This window comes from Hyalella azteca, unplaced genomic scaffold (assembly GCF_000764305.2).
Source record: "Hyalella azteca isolate HAZT.00-mixed unplaced genomic scaffold, Hazt_2.0.2 contig10171, whole genome shotgun sequence".
Lineage (NCBI taxonomy): Eukaryota > Metazoa > Arthropoda > Malacostraca > Amphipoda > Hyalellidae > Hyalella > Hyalella azteca.
Window position 1 is genome coordinate 114,780 of NW_025940217.1, and position 26,415 is coordinate 141,194.

General features: G+C 38.2%; 1 protein-coding gene across 1 annotated transcript; it reads left to right on the top strand.

Annotated features, from left to right (window-relative positions):
• Positions 1–15,578: 15,578 nt before the first annotated feature.
• LOC108681747 lies at positions 15,579–20,520 on the top strand. The gene is made up of 4 exons (XM_047882311.1): positions 15,579–15,731; positions 17,011–17,094; positions 17,482–17,608; positions 17,876–20,520. The coding sequence occupies exons 1-4, from the start codon at positions 15,579–15,581 to the stop codon at positions 17,941–17,943; spliced, it is 432 nt and encodes a 143-aa protein (XP_047738267.1). The 3' UTR covers positions 17,944–20,520.
• Positions 20,521–26,415: the final 5,895 nt, after the last annotated feature.

Genomic DNA, 26,415 nt, shown 5'->3' on the forward strand with positions numbered 1-26,415 from the left:
AATCGAATGATACGTGTCTCGATGTTGTAGGATGATATTTGTGGGAGGAGATAGATTTTCTAAAGTACCCCTTTTTAGCCGTTTTCTATGAATTTCACGTTTTCTATCAATTTTTTCGAAAAATTCATACGAGCAAAATGTTTTTCTTTTTACATTTTAAGTATGTATGTGAAGTTTCATGATGATCGGATAATAACTGTAGAAGTTATTCGGTCCTAAGGTCGGTCCCCTTAAAACGCTTTGTCGTAATTGTAATTCCCCGCTGTAAATTCATGTGGGGAACGCTCCTGTGAGGAATCTTTTACCTGACGACGCATTCGACAGGATGGATATTGCTATAACTTCCATCACCCGTTGTGTATATTTTCTGGTATGTTTTTTCCAAGGAACATCCGGGAGTTCCTACTCAGTCGTTCAATTTTAATTAAATTTTCTTTATTAATATATTGATCTTGAGATATCTCCGTTTTTTTTACATTTTTTGAATTTATTTTTGTAAGTGGAGTCACGACGACCGATTTTAAGAGATTTCGTCGTGTCGAGAAAAATCGTTCAATTAATCAATGATTGGACAAAATAATGACTTTAAAATTATTATGCAAACGTGTGGGAATGCTAATTCATTATCAAATTAGACTATTAATTAGGGATGTATTTGGATGTACGCAAATACGCAGGATTATTAGATACATTGCCGCGGTTAGAGAGGGAGTTTTTCAAATTGGGGCCAAAAGTTATATAGACTATGACAAAAATCTAAAAAAATAAAGCAGGATAACATTTCGACAAGTTTATTTTTCAATTTCAATTGAACCTAAATTCGGGGAGGTTTGTTTTTATATTAAGGAAGAATTTGCAAAAGATATTTTTTTAATTTTACCTACAAAATTTTTGATAAGAAGAGACGCGAAAATTCGAATTTCGTGTTTGCGCCGAGTTCGAATTTTAGGACACAAATGTGCGAGCCATAGGATTCTCTTCGTTCGTACGCATGATAGTTATATTTAGTTTTATGTATTGCCTCACGACGCTATTGATTGGCATGCAAGAGCATTTAGATGACAGACGTGGAAAATAACGACTGCTTACTTTGATGGAATTACATTTACAGGTGATATTCATTGTGTGCAGTGGAAGATTGCAATGCAATAAATTGGAATTATTCCAGTGCAAACAAAGAAGGCCATTTTCCTCAGCACGATAGAACACATATACGATGAGCCGCGAATCCAGCGTTATCGTTTGTCAATGTAGAATTCTGCTCTTAAATATCTTAAGCTTATAATTTGTTGTGCTAAAATATATCGAGATATTTCATTTCACGAAATTTTCATCTCAACATCATTGACAGGAATATCATCTCTTGCAGTATAGTAGCGTTTCATAGTGGCTTCATTTGAATACGTATTTCGCATGTTAAACCTAGGTTATAATTATATGTTATAGCTTATTAGGAAAAATATCAATTTATTACACAATTATTACCTTTTACACTCGTTGGTTGATATTTTTTTTACATGATTCCTCTCCTGAAATAAAGAAATAAAAATGTTATAAGAAATAACAGTAGGGTTGGTGCATGGTTTCAATAAATCTGGTTCGACGGTGTAATTGATTTGAGATCTTATGTGTATCATCACTGGAATATAGCGGTAAAATTATCCGAATAATTTACGTAAGTGCTTTCAATCAGAACACCAAAGAATTAAAAGATCTCACACAATCGGATTCATTATAAACCACCTCTCAAAATATTCTGCTCATTTCATACAAATATTTATTGAGGCTGATATTCGGCCTGACAGAGCTATACATATTTTCCGCTGATATAGGCCTCGATGTCTCACTGAGCCGGATATATTAACTAACTTGTTGGCATGCGACGTCATAATAAGGGCTTAGGTTTGCAACAAGCGATTCCAAGAGATTTTCTAATTAGAAAATTAACACTGAAGTAGAGATGAATGGATTTTTTTTGCGACACAAATTTTAATTTCTATTGTAATAAAGCTTCTTGAAGTTTAATCACCATGCAAATGAGATATATTGCTTATTAAATTCATTCCTGATCAGTAACTCATCTAGAAGAAGCCAGTGAGCAAGACTGTCAAACTGCATCTTCTCTTGGTTTTAGCTACGTATGCTACTTATCGTTGAAATACGATGAAATAACATGCATGCAAACGTTATTATGAACAAATGGTTTCTTCTGACTACTCGCCATAACTATGGAATAATAATATTAGTCGCGCTGACGAGTTTCTTTCTTATGGAATTTACATGATTCCTCTCCTGAAATAAAGAAATAAAAATGTTATAAGAAATAACAGTAGGGTTGGTGCATGGTTTCAATAAATCTGGTTCGACGGTGTAATTGATTTGAGATCTTATGTGTATCATCACTGGAATATAGCGGTAAAATTATCCGAATAATTTACGTAAGTGCTTTCAATCAGAACACCAAAGAATTAAAAGATCTCACACAATCGGATTCATTATAAACCACCTCTCAAAATATTCTGCTCATTTCATACAAATATTTATTGAGGCTGATATTCGGCCTGACAGAGCTATACATATTTTCCGCTGATATAGGCCTCGATGTCTCACTGAGCCGGATATATTAACTAACTTGTTGGCATGCGACGTCATAATAAGGGCTTAGGTTTGCAACAAGCGATTCCAAGAGATTTTCTAATCAGAAAATTAACACTGAAGTAGAGATGAATGGATTTTTTTACGACACAAATTTTAATTTCTATTGTAATAAAGCTTCTTGAAGTTTAATCACCATGCAAATGAGATATATTGCTTATTAAATTCACTCCTGATCAGTAACTCATCTAGAATATTTGTCTTGAGAAGAAGCCAGTGAGCAAGACTGTCAAACTGCATCTTCTCTTGGTTGTTGCTACGTATGCTACTTATCGTTGAAATACGATGAAATAACATGCACGCAAACGTTATTATGAACAAATGGTTTCTTCTGACTACTCGCCATAACTATGGAATAATAATATTAGTCGCGCTGACGAGTTTCTTTCTTATGGATCTGGTCTTCCGTGCACTATATTGCAAAGCATTTTTTTTCTTATAGTGAAAGTCGCTGTGACGGCACCGAAGCGATTTTCTGCCGAGCGCGCGACACATTTTATATCGTACCGCACCTCTTCACATCTCATGAAATGGCTCAGTTTATGAAATGTTTTGTTCCAGAAAAGGTGTTTCTACTTTTTGGATGCAGCCCAAACGTAATTGGTCAGATACTGGGATAGAAAGTTCACGCACGACCGAGGCTTTTTGGTAAAGTGTTGACATGACTTGAAAGCCTTGGTCGAACAGCCGCGACATGCGTGGGCGCCTGTGACGGCAGCTGGGCTTCCGAGCGTCACTGGTATCATTTCTCTGATGAAATGGTGATTGATTTTTCGCTTCACGACGTGTCCCTATAAGTCTATATCGTTTGTAACTTTACGACATGTCACCATAACATGTTTTCACTTCACGACGTGTCACGATATGGGACCAATAAATATACTATCTTTTAATAAAGTCAAGTAACTATATAAATTTTCCTGGCATTTTTACAATTAACTTCCTTCATCATTCTGTAGCTAGAAAAATACTAAATTCTGCTGCTATAATGATGAGCTCTAAAGTCGTCATCCATGATTGCATTGTTAATCACCCGATATTAGGGAAAAGAATGTTAATAAAATATGTTTTATCGACTATATTTGGATAATTTGAAAGGTGCAAGCTTTAGAATTCAATGTCCACCATCAAGGTTTTTACCTAAAATGAAAAAATCCCTTATCCTAAATGCTTAGACACACAACACATAACGTCTTCGCAGAACCTATATATAGATCCGGGCTACTAAAGTTGACCTAAAGTCCGTCAGGATCAGCGCCCTAATGATCGAAGCCCTCAAAAATCATTGAAGGCATTTAGAAGTCATCAAACTCAATTCATTTAGCAAAGAAGTCTGTGGTGACAGAAAGTCTCGTGCTGACGACTGTCCTGGGACAGTCGTTCGCGAAACTTTTATAATGCAATCAATGAGAGAGAGGAAGCGATTTCGTCAAAGCTCTTGGCGGCTTGCGCTAGGCGTTCCCTGGTGGTTCAGGGAACGATTACCGTGGCTGAGATGTCCAATTTACTGATGGTGCCATCGATCATAAAAAAATTGGCTGAGGGAATCAAGGATGAGGGAATCTTGGCTGAGGGAATCAACCTTTACGTAGGTGTGACTTTGAATTGCGACATGAGAGTTAAACTATAATGCTGAGCGAATGGTACGACTGTTAAACCCCCAACGCAGCCAAGATCCAGAACTATCCAAGAACTCCACCTATCCCGTTATTACTCCGTCAGTGGAACTCATTAAGGCCCAGAATTGCGGTGCGGTGGAGTTTATTCTTGAAAGCCCAAATTTGACTCTGCGTATTTCGAGTCGAAACCGTGTCACCCCAACCCAGTAACACTGAGCACACACAGCTTCTTCGTGAGGGGTAACTCAGCCAAAATGAGCTTACCTCAATATCCCGTTTACAATGTACAAAACAGACCATAAACACTTTCTAAGTGCAAAAAATAGATAATATAATACAATACAATAAAGTCCTCATATTTTTAATCACGTGGAAAAATAATCACAGTTAAAAGTCGAATAATCTTAAACTAATTCCAAAGTGACCAAACTCTCCATCGTTCATGACTACCTAGCGTGCACCATCGCCAGGCCAGGAGCAGTTCAACCAATCACGTTGGAGCTACACATTCAGTCTCGTCCCAAGACAATAACAACTAAATTCTACAAATATTACAGCTAGACGAGATTCCATATAACAGTCATGAAATAAATATTTGTTTACGCATTGCTTAGTCGTACATAAATTAAACCCTTGAGTTAACAAAATAATATCACCGTTAAATGAGATTCCATATTACAGTCATAAAATAAATGTTACCAACAATTGACTAGTCACTAATCTAAGCATCTAAGCACAAGATTAATATAACGTACAATTGAACCAATACTTCCTAGAAACAAAAAAAAATTATATATACCACAAAATAAGCATCCCGTCATACTTGAATGCTGTGAACTGCATACCCATACAATTCGGACCAAATTGTTGGTAAAAGTCTCGTAATATTGAAATAGAGTATAGTAATTATCGAGACGAACAATGAAGATAATCATTATCTTTCATATTGAAATTGTAAATCAATATTCTTTGGTATTTAAGACTATTGAAAACATTTAAGAAAAGGCTCAATAGGGAAATGATTTAATTTTAGAAGACAGGCCACCAAGAAACCCATTCAACACCCTTCTCGCAAGGCTCGTACACAGACAACTTATTGCACAACTTATTAAAGCGGAGAACAATTCGAACGACCTAGAGACCAAATTCGTCCCTTAAGACTTTACCATTCCATGGGGTCACCGAGTAGAGCTTGCGCCAAGCATGCAGATTAAATTGGTAAAAGTTAGGATGTAAACCTCGACTACAGTGAGTACAGTCGCTTACAAACCCGCGTTGTCTAAATTAGAAATAATCATTGCACCCTGTACGGAGTCTCATTGAAACTTTTGCGTTAGCTTTCGCGCAGGATATTGCAGCCATTTTGGAATGGTCCTGAGTTCAAACAATTTTCCGTACACTGCGTCGCACATAACGGCGAAGAGCTTGGAACTCAAGAGGTGAAACGAAATTTATATTCTAATTTACGTCGTAAATGACTGCTCTACACAATGCAGGTCACAAACTTTGGCTTTTGATCGAGGAACAAAGATGGGAAGAATTACTGTTGAAATGATATTCATTTTACCTGTAACTCTAGTCTAATCAACAGCTACTAGCTGCGGTTAATTAACAAGATAATTCGCTAAAATTGAACCGCCTTTCATAGTTGTATTTATTCCCCAATTTTAGAACAGAAACATTATTTTCACACATGAATGTGTGGCCTGACTCTGTTTTGCTGAAGTGTGATACCATGGCTTCAGAAATTGCAGATATTTTGCAGATTATGCAGCTAACTTATTCGGCAATTATTAGTCATTTTGTCTACTATATCAAACTTTCAGCTCACAAATCACGTCCATTGAAAGAAATAACATTTTGTATTATCGTTTATTACACCTGACAACAACTATTAGGTTCTAATCTTCAGTCACCATTGACGCCATAAAATGTATGTGCGCTGTAGTCCGCAGATTTTGGTGCAACTGTCGCATCACAAAGCAATGATGCATTGGAAGGCTCAAATAATGATACCCGCATTATTTCTATTCTATTCTGCGCCAGCACCTGTGTAAACCTAGCCAGAAAAGATACGTTTACGTCATCTTGCCTTTTCAGGCGATTGCTATACATAAGAAACAATACGAAGTGGAGTAGGTGCTCAGAATGCAAAGGATAGATTACCTTACCTGATAAATTGTATGGACTGCATCCATCAGGGATCTCTTATATTCTCGGCACTCATAGTCTGCAGATGAAGGAAATGATTTAATTAAAAGCTTTACATACAAATATTCCTAAGATTAATTAATGACATCTGTACGTGTTTGGTTTATATGCTTTTTATCTTGAAATGTCCGAATGATGTTTGAATTTTGAACTAAAAATGCGTGATATTAAATAACGCTGGAGGAATTTTTATGCATCTTCTTCGACGGAAGTTTCACTGGGAAAACATGCAATAGGGTTTTTACAGATACAAAAATGTACGATGCAATAAGGTGTTCATTCCGAAAAATTTTGGGTATTTTATGGGATAAATTTTGACGGGAGTCTAAATCTCTGTCTCTTACTTAATCTCGCAAGACATTTTCTCAAGCTAGCCATAGGTGAACTTTTATCCTTCAAGGCTCATGACATCAACATGACAATCATTTAATTGGCTCATCAATACTGGCATGCATGAGGCTTTGTTTCGTTTTTGTCTGAATGCATCCATAGCATAGTCCTTTTATATACGAAATAGTCACGCCAATAAAATCGCCAGTGAGACGAGAATAGCAAGGAAACAAATACTTATCTTATTAACAATTTTTCTTTGGAGCTAAGAACTTCGACTTGAATATTTAAAACAAAAAAAAATGAGCTATTTGAGTGCCTGCAATTTGAGCAACGTTAGCGCATCTGACCTCACATACAGTTAGTCGAAGACATGGAAAATTAATACAAAACGTAAGTTAAAGAGCCGGCATTTCTTCAAGTCTTCGTGGGGAAGACCTCGTTATCTAGAACTGATATGACTTACTGAAGGGATCCCGCCGACTTAAGATGCACGGCATAACCGTGGCCTCTTCTTCCCTCAATGCAATGTAAGGATCTGCCTCGAGGAGTGCGGGAGAGACGCATCTGCCTGGAGGAGTGCAGGAGAGACGCATCTGCCTAGAGGAGTGCAGGAGAGACGCATCTGCCTAGAGGAGTGCAGGAGAGACGCATCTGCCTCGAGGAGTGCAGGAGAGACGCATCTGCCTGGAGGAGTGCAGGAGAGACGCATCTGCCTAGAGGAGTGCAGGAGAGGCGCATCTGCCTAGAGGAGTGCAGGAGAGACACATCTGCCTCGAGGAGTGCAGGAGAGACACATCTGCCTCGAGGAGTGCAGGAGAGACACATCTGCCTCGAGGAGTGAGTTGACTGTGACCATATCTGCCGAGATCATCTAAGTGCAACTGTACATTTGTTGACTGTGACCATATCTGCCGAGATCATCTAAGTGCAACTGTAAATTAGTTGACGGCGATCCTCAATTTGTCTGGGTGGAACTCACGTTCCAATTTGATATGTCTGAGACGTCATCTCAGTTGTAAGTCAATTATCTCTTATGTAGCTTGCGAAGCTTCACATCTCTGCCAGTTGATGGCGTTGTACAATACAGCAGCACCAAGTATAACTAACTGAACTAGATATTTAGCAACCTCAATTACTATTTGTGAAACTGATTCCCATTCAAAACTCTAGGCTAAAATCTTATAAGGTCATTTCAAGCGAGGCTGATGTCGCACTAAAGAGAAGGAACAGAAGGCCAAAAGAACAAGGCGATCCTTCGCAGAAACCTTGCTCTGGAGACCTTCAGCTTCTACTGTTCTTTATTAGACTCATTCCGCAGGTCGGCTGGATTCCTCAGAAAAGAAGTTTCGCAGCCAACGAGATTAAATTATACTTCAAGGTCCTTCTCGGTGCCTTGAATTCAGCGGACCAAAGCTCAGCATTTAGTAAGCGCTTAAAAGCTTGCTCTTAATTTAGCCCTGGATTGCGGCTGCCCATAAAATTGCAACGCGATACGTGATTGAAAATTACCCAACAGAACATATCGTTCTCAAGGGGAGAAGAATAATTAATGACCGCGAGAGATTTAGAATATCTATAGTCCAATGCAAATGCATTAAGAAAATTATTTGAAGAGAGAATGAAATTATTAGGTAGCAGTCTGTGCATGAAATGCTTTCTAACAATAGATTAGCGGATCTTTAAACTGATATTGCGCTTTTTTGACTATGGCCATTAGGCACAGGCTTGCAGTCTCGGATAATGCAATCAGATCAAAAAAATTCATAGACTAATATTTTTCTGATCTTTTTCTTTTTAAATTCGTACTGATGCACGAATAATTTTATACTCGAGTTTTGTTTCATCTTTCATGAATAATAATAAACAAAGCAAGAAACAACCGAATAGGAAATGCTAAGAGCCCGGGTTTCTGCAGACTTGACGCCGAAAGTGCCCGACTGATTTGGCGGTCCTATAAGCCATAAATATTCCTGCGACGCGACCAATAAAGTATGAACAATGTACCAAGTCCTCGCCAGTATCCTGGATACCGTGTATTACTAAAATCCTGGCGAAGCTTTGGGAGACACGACGAGCAGCAGCTGAGCTCTGTGCTGGCTCTGCCTGTTGGCGCTGGAAAAAAACACTAGAAATCCTGGTACAAACGCGCAGCGTTTCAATCAAAGAGCTCTGTAACTGTTCCCTCCGACAAATGCAACTACATAATTAGTTTAACTAAGGTCCAAATAATTTTTCAACGATTTTTTCGAGAAAATTTGTACTGAAGCAAATTTACGCATTCTTGAAGCTTTGAAAAGAGAAACAGTTCCCTACCATGCGTGCGTGGATGCCGAGCCGTCACATATTTTACTGAATTTGGGGTTTGTAAAACGACAATTTTTATAATTCTGTTCTGAGCTGACACAATGAAGCTAGAGTTTTCTTATCCCTATTCAAATTATATAATTTTACGTTGTAATCGTACCGAGTTTAGGTACAATTGTACCTGGGTAATCCGACAGGGGTTGAGCAAGAAAGTTTATTGGGTTTTCATCTGCGCAGCCTCCAATAATTTAGCGAAACTTGAAGTTTTAATCTATTTGTATTATTATTATTTAGTTCATTTTTACTATTTCCATCTTTGTTTTAATGCACTTTACATTTAATATTACTCGATTTCTTACATTGCGTTTGTATCAATGTTCAGTTTAGCCGTTTTTTCAGAAACAGAAACAGATTGTTCCGAATTCTATGTGTTAAACTCAGCATTGTTGAGTGCTATCTTGATTTACCTGTCATGCTTATTTTTAGCAACTGGATGTAATAGGTTTCATAACAGGCTTGTTTAATAAGATGCGTTTAACTTTATGTTTCCTTATCGATATCGCATTGTCATTTAATACATTTACAGATGCCACCTTAGTCGTTCGAAAAGCTTTTTAGCTTATCTGGCCATTCACAGGAAGCTTTTCCAATCTTAAAATGTTTTGTGTTTCTATATTATTGTGCTGTGTGATCATGCGAAAAAAAGAATAAAAAAGTTAAACAAACGACAATTAGATAGTGATGCGTTTTTTTCATTTAACATCAAGGAATCGCAAGAGATTCTTTATAGGATCACTAAAAACGAGATCAGTACTCACTGCAGTGAGTGACAGAGAGCGCATTTTCTCGTGCATAAATCAGTTGAAGTTATTCTTTCCATGGCGCAAGGAAGACAAAGTCCTGTATTAAGAACCTGAGACCAAGACTTGGGTCATGTTACATATTTTTTGGAAAGACCAATCTCCAACCAACCTAAAACTATAATCTAAATCACGACACGTTTTAAAGTATTCTTAAAATCGCCGAAAACGTGAAGTCACGGACGGACGGACGGACATGACGAGCACAACAGCGCCTTATTTCATAAATGAGAAAATGCGCTAAAAACCATGCTCTAAAAAAAACCGGAAGGTATTTTCCATGAATATAAAAGAAATGGTTCCCAAGCACGCCAAAACTTTCAGCACCATGAAAGATCTTTAGTTATTTTTTACTCTACAATAATGTTGATTGCCTAACGCAAGATAATCAAAAATAAAGATAATAATCTAGAAGAAATCTAAAGTCGCGGTGCTGGGGTCACCCAGGTTCGGCCAGCCGTACTGATAGTACTTTAACGTGGACCCCAACAAAGGCTTGCAACGAAAGACACTTCAGAAACCACTCTCTTGAATGAGTAGTTCTAAAACTCTCCTAAAGAAAAAATAACAAAGAATAAATAACCTGAACTAACATATAAACGACAAAGTATGAACAAACCTTCTCATGAATAAACTAATCTAACTTTACAAAATATAACAGAATAAAGACCACCTCGTAATAACCACAAAACTTAAAACACAGGAACAAACAAATAACCAAGTTAAAACACACCTTGACACTGTGGGTTCAAATGCGGGACTGACTGGAACGGACTAAAACCTACAAATTTAACTTCCATATTTCTAAACTGAAAACTAAAATTACAAAAATACAAAATTACGAAAATACTAAATTCTGATTCCCTAACAGCGGCTGCTGATGCTCGCCTTCCTATTCGATCCCACTGACCCAATAGTTGAACCCAAACTGTAAACCTAATTATAACGCGCCAATTATTTTCGTTTTAAGATCTTAGTGTCTTTATGGTGTTATGATGCCGGCTTAAGTTTGGAGCCGTCCCAAGATGCAACTCTTTGAGTTGGTTCATTTTAATGAAGGCACTTTTAGCGCATTTTCTCATTTATGGAAAAATGCACTAATGTGCTCGCCATGTCCGCCTGTCTGTCTGTCCGTCTGTCCATCCGTGACTTCAAGTTTTCGTCGACGAGAAAATGCGCTCTCTGTCACTCACTGCAGTGAGTACTGAGTTATATTTTTGCATGTTAATATTGCACCGAATGACAGTGATGGTGCTGATGTGACAATGTTCAGGCGAATAAAATGAACAAAAAACGTAGACGACGAGAAAGATGGCGGGCATTCACCAGTAAATAATATTATAATCTTAACAAATAATGCATAACTGGAAGCCCTATTGACAGTGTATGCTGGCTTCTTAGGCATATACTTTTAATTAAAGAAGCCATAGCGCAGATCTGTGATAATCTCGGCCACGGCTTTCTAATTACGGCAGAAATTCGTTAAATTTTCTGCACCGACATTAAAATATCTGAGACTTATTCCACAGACGAAATGTCATAAACAAAACACAACTGACTTCTGTAGATGGAATTTTAATAGACATTCGTTGGTGTTGAATATTAAACCTCATATAATTCCTTTATCATGCGTTTAACAAAATGCAATTCGACTGCTGGCAGTAAAACAGGTTAGTTTGCTTCATGAAAAATTGCATTCTTTCTTCACCGTCAGATTTGCTTTGCCAAGCTCTGAAGAATTTGGTATTGCCATTCTACTTAAAAATTTTTCGTTAGGGCAATAAGTGCAGGATAACTGCTACTGAAATGAGCGTAGAATCAATGTGGCTTATTGCGTTGTGATTAAGCTTAGTTTGATTTTTATGAAAATTATTAAAATTAAAAAGTAATTAAGTTAAAAATTAAATTAAAAGTCGCTGCAAATTGAAAGGCGCTGCCTAATTTTTCCGATGAAGGGAATATGCATAGAAATTGAGCCGTCAATGAACCCAGACACTAGACTTGTGTACGCCCGACTGAACAATAATACTGACGAAATAAACTATTTATTTCGCTGAAGGAATAACCAAGATAACAAAAATGAACGTCAAACCTGAAAATTATTCTGGCGTCTAGCAAATATTTATATTATACACCTCTTCTCATAGGGGTATTTATTATGGCATAAGCATGAGCAAAAGTACATTTTTCTTCTAGAAAGTCTGCCACGCAAGCAGGCAGCGCGATGCATCAGCGACGTCTATTATTGCGTTTTTTACATCGGACTTGCATGCAAACAGAAGCTCATCGACATTTGTGATCCCCTCAGCTGGCGATGAGTTAGGCAGCTGGAATGAAAGAGGCTTAGTGGGCTCGTGGTGATCCATGCATGGATATTCACTTGGCCAATATTACGCAACTCCCTACTATTGCTGCAGAAATATTTGTTTGAAAGTAAATCAATAACGACGGGCTGGATTTTTAGCCGCCTTTGACTATAGGACTTACACGTCCTACAGTCAACATCTTGTAACTCTGCAACTCTGTAATTCTTGCTCATTAGTGACGCTCTGGCGTGAATATAAGAACTTAAACTTAGAACGTCCTGAGAAGAATTTTTGGACAGAAAAATGATCAGTTACAGGTCCCAATCACGCTCTTTCTATTTGTTCTTTATGAAGATTGATAAATAATTGGAACTTACATCTGTCAGGAGAGAAATACAGTTACCTTCGAAGAAGAATTAGCAACTCGCTTTGGCAGATTTGGAAAGAACTAAAAAATTGTGAGTGTGCTGAAATTTACGGAAATTTCGCAAGCTATTGAGATTCTATTGAAATTTCTCGAAGGGAAACTGTGCAAACTTCACTAAATGGCCATAACAGCCCGCCCGATGTAGTGTGTGACACTCCACTGCGAGGTTGGAGACTCCGCTTATTTTTTTTGCATTCACTGATTTGCTTTTTCAGTGATGAGCCAATCTTTTGGTCCTCAAATAAGAAATCTTTTGTTCAATCTGTTGGCTTGATCATACCAGAGGTTACCAATCAGTAGATGTATCGTTCGCGACCTTCATCAAAAAATTAGAGCATCCAAAAATATTCACGACTCTATTTCTTCCTCAATGTTTCTCAGAGTAATCAGGAGAGAGCGAACGCTGTGTGCGTGCCCTGTATCCATGATTCTTTTTCCAAGTGTTCTCGTCTTCCCTGCTAATTAAATGAGTTCACTGAAATGTGTGAAAAGAAGTTTATTTTAAGAGTATTACTGGGGCTGAAGAAGCAATGAAAGCCGCTAGGTGCGCCGTTCACGATAGCGATAGCACTTCAACCAATTATTGAGTTAAATGTGGAACCTGTGCACCTCTAAAGGAATTTTTATTTTCTCTGTTTAATTCCGCAGTAAATTTCTCCTGCAGGCCGAATATCGTTTAATTCGTATCATTGCATATGATTCATATATCGGCCCTAAGAAATTCAGGCAACTTGCGTCGGATCAGATATCGAATTATATTGAATGTTTCATACATTTCGTGCTCGGAGGAAGCTAAAGGGGAAAAGGATTTCATTGTTCAAGATGTTAATTGTATTATGACGACGAAAAATCTTATGCGCATTTATGACAATTATGCATCGTACATTTATTTAGTAATTATTAATCACTTTTTGTTATGACCTAACGGTGTCTGTTTTGAGATGAGTGTATGAGATACATTAGCGGAGATGCTGACAATTTAATCATCATTTATTCCTATTATACATTCTGCATTGAAAGAAATTTGCCTGCTACCCTCTACCAATGATAGCGTAATGAAGCGTTGAACAATTTAGCGGATGGTTTCGATCGAAAAGTTTAGAATAAAGACTGTAGTTGGGTTTCAGAGTTTGTCTGAAGTCCGTGAATGTTGCATACGTTGCAGGCAGCGCGGGCAGTCTGCTGAAGTCTCTGGAGGTGCCGCAGTTCACGTTCGTGTCAGGGACGGTAACCCTGCGCTGCGTCTACGACATGGGCAGCAGTAAACTTTACTCCCTCAAATGGTATCACAACAACACCGAGTTCTACAGATACAGGCTGCTCATATTGAGCAGTTTGGCTTGCACTGATTAACAATAATTGCTTTGGTCGCTGCTGGACTGCAAGATACAGGGACTTGATGTGCGGCCAGAGCTTCGTTCTGCGATCTCAGGGTTGGATGCGCGAAGACAACTGATTCTTTGGCCAGGTTCAAATTGAACTCAGAGCAGGAGGTGGAAAAAACTATGATGATAAATTTGTAAGCGAAAGGCTGTACATGTAATTATTCTACCAAAAAGTGGTCATGTATTGTTTGATTTTTTATGAGATCTTATCATAAAATAAGTAAAGGTTGAGCTCGAAAGACTAGTTTAATTGTTGTCCAATTAAAAATTTGTTGATATGTCAAAAATTTGGAGGGCTCTAAAAAAATCGGGAAGCTAAATATTGTTCTTAAGCTGGCCAAAGCTCGTTCGTCATTGCTGTTGAGATATCAACTAATGTTGCGAGGTTGAAGCCTTTGAAAATCATTTGTATAGCTTGTGCATAGCATATTTATGAAGGAGCCTTTCATTTAAGTGTGTTCCATTAAAAATAAAGCTAGTTTTGCTTAAAATTTGTCTTCTTTAAACAAAACCGGCATTATTTTTAATGAAACATGTGTATTGCCTGTATACAAACACACAACTCTCGTTCAGGCACGATATCAATGCTGGCAATGTGAACATAAGATCCGCATAATCTACTTAAGATATGATTCTCTGCATAGGTCGGAGAGACAAAAAAAAACTGGAACATGGCTGAGAGGATACTTGATTCCCACTATAAACGCACGAAATGTTACTCTCGTGGCAAGAATAAGAGCCGTGAGGAATAAGCTGTATTTGTATCGCACCGTCACGAAATATTATTAATTAAAACAAGATAAGAGGAAGTTTCATCACACTATATTGGCAGCAATTAAATTCTTAATGCTGCGTATTTCATTCCAATGAAGCTAATTTCCAGTGAAGTTATAGATAATTTGAGAGCCCAGACATGCGTTGAGGTACTTTTTATAGTTTTTATAATATCTTGCCTGCCATTGTCGTCGAGACACGAACAGAAATTACCTTACTGTGATTAAACGTCAGTTTGTCCCTCACCATACACACGCGAGACATTATTTATCATTGAGTTAAATAGAGAACCCGGGCCGCGTTTTCTAAACAGTGGTATGACATTCATAGGCGTGCGACTCGGGCGATATTTACGGGGGCAGTCACAACGCTCGGCTTTGATAGAACTCAAGCTGGCCCAACAGCTGCTCCCTACTTATCACCTCAACAAAAGCCTCTAATTATCGCGAGTAAAAGCATGAGCGACAAGACTTGCCATAATGAGCAGCGCTGAGCACAAACACAGAAATGCTCGTCCTGATGTCTGAGCCACGGTCTCGACGGTAGATGATCCTTGAATTTGTAACTGCCTCCCTTCTATACTACAACTAATTTTACAGATATGCTTGTTAAATTAGAGTTTCTTTTGTACATGTGTAAGCCACAGCCTCAGTCTGCCTATCAACATAAGGGTGCGCGAAGTATACATGTTTAGTTCCCTTGGTATGTATGCAGGCCACAGCCTCAGCCCGCCGCTCATCAAAAGGGTGCGCGAAATATACGAGCCTTCCGATCAGATCACCGTCGGCTGCCAGCCGCAAAAAATGGAGAAAGACGAGCCTATGCCCAGAATAGTTTGGTTTATAGACGGCAAACAGGTGAGTTCTTCATTTCTGCATTTATGTACCAAATATTGCCTCCTCAGTTTACTAGTCACTGAGGAGGCAGAAAGAGAATTATTCGCGTGTTGTATTGAAATGTCTAGTCATAAATCACTATTGCAGAATAATTGAGTACCGCGTTTTCTCACTATGTTGTCGGATTGCCGATCTTGTATGTTTACTGATTAAAAAATATCTTCAATTTGCTTGACACCGTTTCCAAAATAGATGCTTCAATCTTATTCAGACAAGATGTGCGTTAAGTTAAGTCGATATAAATAAAATCAATAAAGGTAGTTAATAATTCAGAAACTGTTGAAACTTGCACGTAGATTTTCAAGCACCTAAATCGATGAGGATTTAAAATACAGCTTGATTCACCGAAACTTCATGTTTTGCATTTCGTGCCAAACAGCCAGTTGTTGTAGAAAAAGGACGTGAATTATTTCACATGAAAGGCGAGGTCAGGAGGTTTTTGAGTTCTACCTAGACAGTTGATACTATGTTTTGGACAAGTTCGCAGCGTGCGTTTGCTGTCGAGGCGTACTTTCCTAATGGACGTTCCATTATCGTTACTCAACCAGCATTCCGTACACAGATCCGTAATTGTCCTTCAGGTCGGGTTTCTGATCATTAGTCGATTATTACTTGAGTGAATACATTTAGGACAAGTGGAAGTGTGAATGCAAGAGTCAATTGTTTACAAAGACTGTCCGAGACCCTACCTCATTTGAAGAACAACATACGCCAAGTCATTGCCAACATACCCGTCAAGTTGCTTCAGCGAGTTGAACGGAACTTCAAAAATCGACTAGAGGAATGCACTGACAATGGGGGCCGTCATTTGTCCGATGTCATTATTAAAACTAAATGGTACAAGGACTCAGGTAATTTTTTTTCAATAAAATTTATATTATAATGATTACTTTTTTATATATCTCTACTATTTTCTAATATTCATTGAGCTTTCAAATCAGTAAGTTTCCGTGAATCACCCTGTAGTTAGGAATGCATTTCCAAACTAAATATTTCCGATCACAAGTGGATGTAGAAGCATTATTGCTACGAGGCACCTCAATATGCTACCTTTACTATTCTGGTCTATGCTGTTCATGTATTTGTCTATTATTTATTGAAATACGAATAAATTTCAAGTTATATTAAGCGTTTTTTGTAGATTTACCCTCACTAAACTCACATTTTGAGTGGGACACTTAGCTGAGTATTGAATATAAACTTCTCATATTCAAAATATCTCTATGGTTTTTATATTTAGGCACCTCCAGGACAACAAGAAAAGTACGGGCGATCACTAGACGGCAGCTACACTGGCGTCTCATTGAATATACCAGGACAACAGGTAAACAATTGTTGAAATTATGCACTGTAATAATACATTTCGTGCTTATGATTATGAGACTCAGGTTTGAATTGTTCAGTCTTCAAGCATGTAAATGAATGAACTAGAATCTTCGTAAAACTGTTGGAAGGGGATACTTCAAATTTCGTGGAGCCAATTTCCTTGAACGTGCCTGCCAAAGAACGTAGCAAAAAACCCAAATGGGCAAATATGCATGTTCTCATTGAACGACGTTCCTTCATCTTCAATATTTTTCTGCCCACGTTGTAATTGTTTTGAGGGGAGTCTGATACCTGCTCACTTACAATTTTCATGCGCCCATAATTAAAATTCTCATCAGTTCGTAAATGTGCTGTCAAAAAAAAAATGTCCCTGCCGCGCGTGCAGGTGGTGGACGCGGGCGGCAGCGTCCTGGTCGAGTGTCGCCTGTCGCTGGGCGAGTTCGAGGAGCGCGCGTCACAGACGATCCGCGTGCGCATGGAGCACAAGTCCTTAGCGAGCGCGCCTAGCGCAGGTGAGGGAGCGGCGCATGGAGCACAGCTTCAAGTCCGAACGTATAATGATAAAGTATATCATATCTTAAGAACAAGTCGTGCAATTTCATTATTGATACATTTTAGTTTGTTATCTCTTATAATTTTCTCATACTTATTTGTGTTGCATGTGTACAAATCAAAATATTCATCACACAATTATATTTTCCTACATTCGGAGCACTTCCCTCTGCTTTAGTAATTGACGAATGGAAAAAGCTCCCAGTTTCCATCTGTTCTGTTCGCAGGGAGCGCAGTGGCGGCGCTGGGAACCTCAGCGCTGCTGGCCGCCCTGCTGCTGTCAGCGGCTCTCTGAGGCAGCGCCTCCCTCAGGAGAGGCTCATGTTTCTACTGCCTTCACGCCAGCCTCAATTAGCGCCCGGCCTCACGCTGGGGGAGGGCTGATGTTTCTACTGCCTTCACTCCAGCCTCAGTTAGCGCCCGGCCTCACGCTGGGGGAGGGCTGATGTTTCTACTGCCTTCACTCCAGCCTCAGTTAGCGCCCGGCCTCACGCTGAGAGACATAAAGTGATGGAATTTTTGTGAAGATTAAGAGGCAAGCGTGACGGTGATCTGTGTTGATTAGGTATGGAAAATTTATGAAAAATTTTGGAATGGCTAATAAGATTTAATTATCGTTAGTCAGGATGTGATAGCGATAAAGACACAACAAAAATTTAGTGGATGAATCAGTGTTACACGTAAAGAATTGATGGTGATTTGTGTCTAGTATTTGTGAATATTTTCCATTCAGTTGATATAAAGGTCGACAAGGCGCTGAAATTACTGCCAAATAATTGCATGATCCCGGACAAAACGTGTGAAGAAAACATCAAAAGGACATTGTCATATTCCCGAGCATTGGGATTATCGTGCTGCAATCGGTAAATTTTTATGCATATAATTTTAGTTGAGGTCAAATTAAATTACTTAGTAGCCACTGCCTTCGTTACCATTCATAATGACGGTATTACGCTCGTCTTACATCGTCTTTGTTGTGGCCATACACGTGAATCATCTTTTTTACAAGTAAGCAGGTCTAAAGAGCTAAAAACAAGCTGGATTACCTGCAAACGATAGATCCTGATGAATAAACTTCATGGTTTACGCGATCATTAGGCTGGTAATGAAACATGGGTTTCTTAATAAATTGAGAATGTTTTTCGACTAAGTCTCCAATTGGAAAATGAAAAAAATGTTATTGCTAAAAAAATATTGAATACTGTGAGGCGTGCAAGTGAGTGAATCCCAATAACTGTACAGATTAGATAAAGACCAAACTTCTTCTCGTGATCTCGGTCCTCTATGTGTGACGTATGTTGTGTGGCGAAGTTTTCTACCAAATGCCTGCTATCTTTTTTACGCGTGTGTTTTAATGTTCCCTGTAAATTGTGTATATATCTGGAAATCGTAAATAATATTATATAAATGATTAACGTTAGAGAGATTTACGGTAGAGTTTATAATAGCAAATATTGTCTTAGTCGACGCTTGTGTTATTTTTTCAACAACATCCCATAGAGAAGGAGAATTATTCATTATCTTAAGGTCAATTAAATGTCTATGTAATTCCCTGTATTTATTTTTTCTGAATTCCTCTACCATTTACAAGAGGGATATAAAATCGGTTGATATTATAATATATCCACAGATGTTCAGCCTGTTGTTATGATTCTGTTTTTTACAATTGGTATTGACAATAATGTGTAACATGTATTGCCTGAACGATAAAATATGCATTTTGTGATTTCTTAAAACTTCTTTGGAAGTATGTTGGACATACTCTCTTGTTCGTCGTAAATTAAATGAAAGCGAATCAAATACTCTCATCTAACTTAATATTTTTGCCTAAATGAAAACGTTCAATATATATCACGGAACAAGCCGAGTATTGTAAACGATGTTTCAGCAGATATTATTCTCTCTATAAATATCAAATATGACATTCGCGTTGAACACACCTTCCCAGAATCGAGCGACTCGGGATTAAAGATTCGTGTGCATTTTCCCAGACAGCGGCAGAATCTCAAAGAAAATATAAATATTCCTCCAGGAACAGCTGCTCTGGGATGACAAAATATCTCGTTATGGCAGGCTTCCTATTCTAAACATATACGTGAGCGACGTTGAGCTGTGCAGCAACATACTGATGTCTGGGCCAGCTGTATCAGCGATGCCTGAAGCTTGCAGGTGTATGGTGACATGTGCTACCGAATTGTGATACGAAGCAATACGGAGACATGTGCTACCGGATTGTGATATATATAAGGCAATATGGAGACATGTGCTATCGAAATGTGACCTAACTTAAAGTGTGAGACATTGTGGTCTAAAACAATACGGATAACATGTGCTAGCGAGTTTTGATCGAACCTAAAATGTGAGATTAAACCTGAAGCCTGATGGAACCTAAAACAATGATCGCACGCATCTAACATAAGACAAACTGAGTTTATAAACTGAAACTCAGTTAAGACGTGAATTCTATATATAGAGGGGGAAAATGTGATGTTTAAATACTTAGAAAATAAATTGTTTTACCAATGATTCCACCGATTGTTGTGCCCTTCTATATAACAAACACCATAATTTCCCTCAACTTGCTGTATATAGGATGGATACCTGTGAAAGTTTTCTTCCTGTACTGTATAGCGTCCCGACCAACTCTGATCAGACCGGTGACGGTGGGAACAACTAAATATAAACGTCGCTTGTTGTAAACTAGTGTTGTTCAATATACCGACCTGCCTTATGGTTACTGTTTCATATACAACCGCAGACAATCGACCTCCTTTCACTGGCCTTTCATTAGTTACATGCTATCTACGTTTTGAACGTAGGAATAGCAGTGTATAAATTAAACTCCGTCACTCGATAATCGCACATGGACAGACAAAATACAGGACTTCGAATTTGTTCTCGAACGTAAAACTTTATGCAGTTCTACTGAACCAGAAGTTCTGCTTATTTAACCTCTGCTAAGCGTTTTTAAGATCAATTCTAGAAATTTGTTTTATTGCAGATATACAAAGCAATCACAATTTTTCATAAATTTCTATGCACAAAAAATTCATTTCATAATAACCGTGCAATTGCTCCCAATGACGAGCACGAGTTATAGCGCTTCGCTGACGTTTGCTATCTCATTATATCATTGACGCAAAATCATTATGAGTAGCTTTCATTGATAATGCAATTCAATAGTGACGGCAATAGAAGACACAATAGTGACGAGGTTATTAACTTTCTTATATTATAATTGCTTGCTATAAATCCTATAATACAGGGTGCTTCAGAGAAACTTACTTATTTGAAAAAAATTCCCGCGCGGTGATGATCGAGTTGGGCAGGTAGGGGGGCGAGAGGGGGCGCATCTGGAGGGGAAACTTCCCAAGTTTGTTGAAGATTATGAAAACATTCACTTTTATCCTCATAAATTGGCCGTTGTGCAAGAATTAACTGAACGCGATTTTGTTGCTCGTCAAATGCATGTGAAATGCTGGTTGACAACCTTCCTGAAGATGCGGTCGTTTTTTTCAGTGACGAGGCTCACTTCCAACTTTCCGGCTGTGTCAACGAGCAAAACATGCGTTATTGCATGGTGTGTTGTGAATCCACGTGAGCTTCACCAGAAGCCACTTAACTGCGAGCGAGTTACTGTCTGGTGTGCGATGTTGGTAATGGGAATAATTGGTCCTTATTTTTTTTAAGAAAACGAACGCGCAGTTACCGTTAATGGAGCTCGTTACAGTAACATGATGGAGAAATTTTATCTTCCGAGACTTGAAGAAATGAACGTTAGGAACATGTGGTTTCAGCAAGATGGAGCCACAGCACACACAGCAGAGACTCAATGAATTTGTTGCGACAACATTTCCTAGACCGCCTCATCTCTCTCAGAGGCGATCTCCAATGGCCGCCACGCTATCCAGATTTGACTCCGTGCGATTTTTTATGGGGTTATTTGAAATCTCTGGTTTATGTCGATCCACCGCGGACCATAGCACACATCAAGAACAACATTCGCGACGCCATTGCCAACATACCGATTGACATGCTGCAAAGAGTGGATACGAATTTCAAAAATCGACTTCATCAGTGATTGCGCAATAAGGGATATCCATTTATCCGATAACATTTTCAAGTCAGTTTGAAAAAATTGGCATATTGTATTCTCAAATAAAAAAAGTTAAAACAACAATTGAAGTACTTTGGTTTTTATTGACCTTTCAAATAAGTAAGTTTCTCTGGCGAACCCTATACAACTGAAGAGATATCAATGCGCTGGGTCAGGGACTCGTTATTTTTATTCATAAATGGTTGTTTTATTTCTAGCAAAGAGAAAAGTAGCTGGATATCGAGCTGGCAAGATTCACGTGCAATTATTCAAGCAAAGGCAACAAGTATGTGAGCTGTGTTATTTTAGGCGCCTTTGTACCTACTGCTGGACTTATTGTAGTTTCTGTGCATGTAGGGTCCCATAGTGAAAAAAGGAGTGCTCGCGTCTCATCAATTGTATGAATGATTTAAACAGAATTTTACTATTTAGTCAAATAGTGGGAATAATTAAGAAATCAAACAAAGAATCTTAATTTTAATTTTTTTTCTACAGAGTACTAGATAAAATAGAAATAACTGATGTGTATAGTCATGCATAGTAAAAAAATAATCTGATTCGTACACTGATGAAAAAATTAAGCGCTCTAGAACATATTAATTAAGTTTGCTATCGCAATTTATAGAAAAACGGTAGTAAAAATGGCATACGCTATCATATTTTTTTGAAAATTTAGCTATTTGCAGATACATAATGAATGGATAATGCACCAAACATTGTCTTCGTTATGATTAGAAGTTAAATTGAAGCCAAAAGGAAAAAAACAGCACTGAATTAGACCATGGAACCCGAGTAATTTATTACTGAGTGCCAAATTGGTCTCTATGAGGACTGTTGAGCGTTTAAACGCAGATTGTCTACAAAATGTAATAAATTTAAATAGCAAAACTAGTTGTCAATGACAGAAAACCAGCCTCGACATAAATGTTTTTTTTTTTCAGCAAATCCGACCCTGAAACACGAGCACAATCGTGATCCGTTCCCAGGATCCCAGCGAAGAAATCCTTTCCTTTTGCCGCAATAACGAGCCCGATTTTCGAAATTCAGAGCTTTGGGGTTACTTTCTGGCCAGCGAGACTAATATGAAGCTTTATTTTATCTGAAAGTACCGTAGGAAAACTCTATAGCTTTTACGCTTTCAATAGCAAAAAATATAACTCAGTACTCACTGCAGTGAGTGACAGCTAGAGAGCGCATTTTCTCGTCGACGAAAACTTGAGGTCACGGACAGACGGACGGACAGACAGACTGATGGACATGTCGAGCACAATAGTGCATTTTTTCCATAAATGAGAAAATGCGCTAAAAAGAGACTGAGAAGGTGTACGAGTGTTCGAGACTGACGTTAGAATCTTGACTTATAGCGTTCACTTCACGCTGCAGTTGGGATAGAAATTGTTGGGAATTGCAATGTCATGCGGCAGATAATTACACTTGAATTTCGTTAAAGCTTTTGACTTGAAATGGCTCATCAAGTCTCAGTTTACATCGGTTAACTCACAATAGCCTTGTATGTTCAGTTTCTTGCCTAATATAAGGCTTGCTACCGCGTGGATGTGGTTCCTTCTAATGAAATTCTAATAAATTTTGTGTTGTCACATTCAATTTTAAACAATTATTCATTTTCTCATGTCTGTGTGCTACACGTGTTAAAGTAAGTCGGTGTAACCCATGGTTAGAAAAGTAGAACAGATGTTATCAGTCTGGTGGTGCATATCCTAGAAGTATGAACACACGGTAAATTAGCCTTGATGTAACATAAGTTGGAAAGTGCAATCACCCAAAATCAATAATATCATTGAACCAATTGATATTGTTAATTGAAATTGACTGAATCAATGACCCGCTGATAGCACAAACAAAGAAAATAATTAAATTAAGTTTTTCCCGGTACTAGGCACCAACATTGTCCTTGATTTTATCCGATCCTGTTAAAAAATCTTTTTTCGATTTTATTAATGCTAGACGGAATTTTAATTGAAATGCAATGGTCGAAATCATTGCAAAACTAACCTACAGTGCCAGCGGCCTACTTAAATTTAATTTAAATTTCATTTAAATTTAAAGAGAGTTGCAGGAATATTTTCAGTGATGAACATACAACTTCATGTTGCTTTTGTTTTCTCGGGAAAGCCTGAGCTTCCATAAACGCACTCAGATGTCAGTTGCAGAACAAAGATAACAACCAATCAAAGCGGCCACACAACGGGGCAGAAGATTCATTTTTTTCAGACAATATATACAATATTGTTATTCGCAACATCTTGACGGTGGACATTTCTAAGGCTTTTATTTCTGAATACGACTTCACCTTACAGCTAATGCTCTTATTTTCTATACAAGAAACCCCGTGTATGCTTCACGATTTTACCGTTTTTATTCTGTGATTATTCTTTAATTGTAACTTACTTTCAATTTCATTCTCATTCAAAAGCCCAGTTCTTTGTGTCTCACTTCTTTGTGCTGCTGAAGGAAAGCTAAAAATATCAGAAGCCATCATGACAGACGAGAGAGTCTACGACCTCGCACGGAAGCCCCGCGTCCTATAATAGCGCTCTTTGTCTGCGCTGACTTGTTGTGGATCTCCTCGAGCGACGACTCACCCTGCAGTCCATGTGGCTTCCAAGTCTAAGGGCGCCATCATCCACTGGGAAATTCATATCTAATACGTTCAGCAAGTTTTGTCGTTTCTCTTGATTACGCGTACAGTATAGCGTGAAATTTTCTACCAAAGCCCATCATTAAATTTGACTGTCTCATCGTGTCTGAAAGAGAGCTATTTCCGCACTTCCAGTCACATTTCAAATTATGGTAAGTAAAACAATGCAACATAAAAGTTTGCGCTCTAATATCGCGTAAACGAATTCAATGTTTTAAAACCTATTTTGGTAACGGAATTTCATATTGAAAAATTATAGAGCTTGTACACTCATATGGTCAGCGCTGCATGTTATGACCGTGCTTGGGAACAAAGTTTTATCTCGATCCATATAGACTCTTTCACGACAAAACGCCTTCACAATGGCCCAAGAAAGGAGTCACTGAGTCGTCGGCTGGCCACAACAGCGGCCAATGACGTCGTTGGCAAGGCCTTAAAGTGATGCGTATGGCAGCGCATCCCTCGCTTGCATAATGAGTTCAGAAGACAAAACATTGTTTGATGTTCTGCTACGAAATAAAGCCCCAAGTTTGGTAGTAAGGCTTGCCCGAGGAGCGGTGACATGGTAAGGCAGAGGAAGCTGAACTGAGGCAACTTGTTAGCTTCAATTCTCTGCAAGTTTGACACTTTAGCCGCCACGAGCAATGAGCTTCAGTGGAACTACTTCTCAAGCTCGTGTTATTCGAGTTCACCTACTGCCTTCGGGCTACGCGGAGAAAATTTTCTCATATATCTAACTATTCTTTTCCAGTTGAGCCTTGTTATAAAGCTTCCAATATTGCGTTTGATTTTAAACAATAATTCTGAGAATTTCACTTATAGAAATGGAAGGCATCGCATCAATCGTAGGAATTTTAAGACCTCGCACTATCACTATTTTATTTAAGTTGTTTCCTGAGACATACGAGTGCACTCACGCGCACCGCATCCTCAACCCTGGCCTCACAGAGGAGGGGTTATTTTCATTTATCTTAATATTCTGAGCAAATAACTGCAAAAATATTTCTTTGCTTCAAAAAGCTCAAGGCTAGAAAATCTGTCTCTAGTGATGCGAACCACTAATTGTTTCCTACAATGCACGTAAGATTCAAACGAATGTGAGCAAGAAAATATACTCATAGTTTCGTTCAGTAAGGTAAACCGAATAAACTGGGACTTTATACGAACATTGTCGGGCCCCGACTCCGAAGCAACTTTCGATCCTTGGCAAATAACTTGATCGAAATCAAAAGAGCTTTATCGATGGTCCATAATATTCTAGAGGCCGTTTTATATTTAGTTGTTCTTAGATAATACAATCGTACTAAAAAGTCAAACCCAAGAGAACTTTTATTGAATAACCAGTTTTATGTTATTCGTTTGTAGCTGTAGAAAAGCAGGTGTCGTTTGTTGCATTTCTGATAAATAAGAAAAGAAAATATATATACAAGAAAATTGCATTTCTGATATATTGGAATATTTGTATTTTGGAAATATTTGTTATATTGCATTTTTTCAATCACATTTATGGGAAATTAAGATTAAGACCAGATGTTGCTGCAAAAAATTATATTGTGAACTATTCCACCTATGTTGAAATATTGTAACCAGTGTCACTGTTGAATTTTTGTACTGTATACTGCAGGTCCACAAGAATTGGTCAATCCCCAAGTCACTGTTGGCTTGTGCCCAAATTGAAAGAAAGCTTATGGAAAATCTTATTATAAAATATTTAATTCCCAACAGTTTTTCTAAATAGACATTATAGGTACAGGGTGCTTTACAGTTGAGTAACTTACGAGTTACCGCTATTTAGTCGTACGCAGAGAAATTAAAACACACATATTACTTTTTTGGAGTACATAAAATCTAAAGCTCGTTCGTGTTTCAATAACTCAACTTAAATTCAAATGTTCAAAATGAGCTGGTTTACAAGCTAGTTCCTGCTCACCATAATTTAATAAACTTTTCTATCCAATTTGCAACACGAATGGAAAACAAAGAAACTACGGACATCATAATCACTAGCGGCT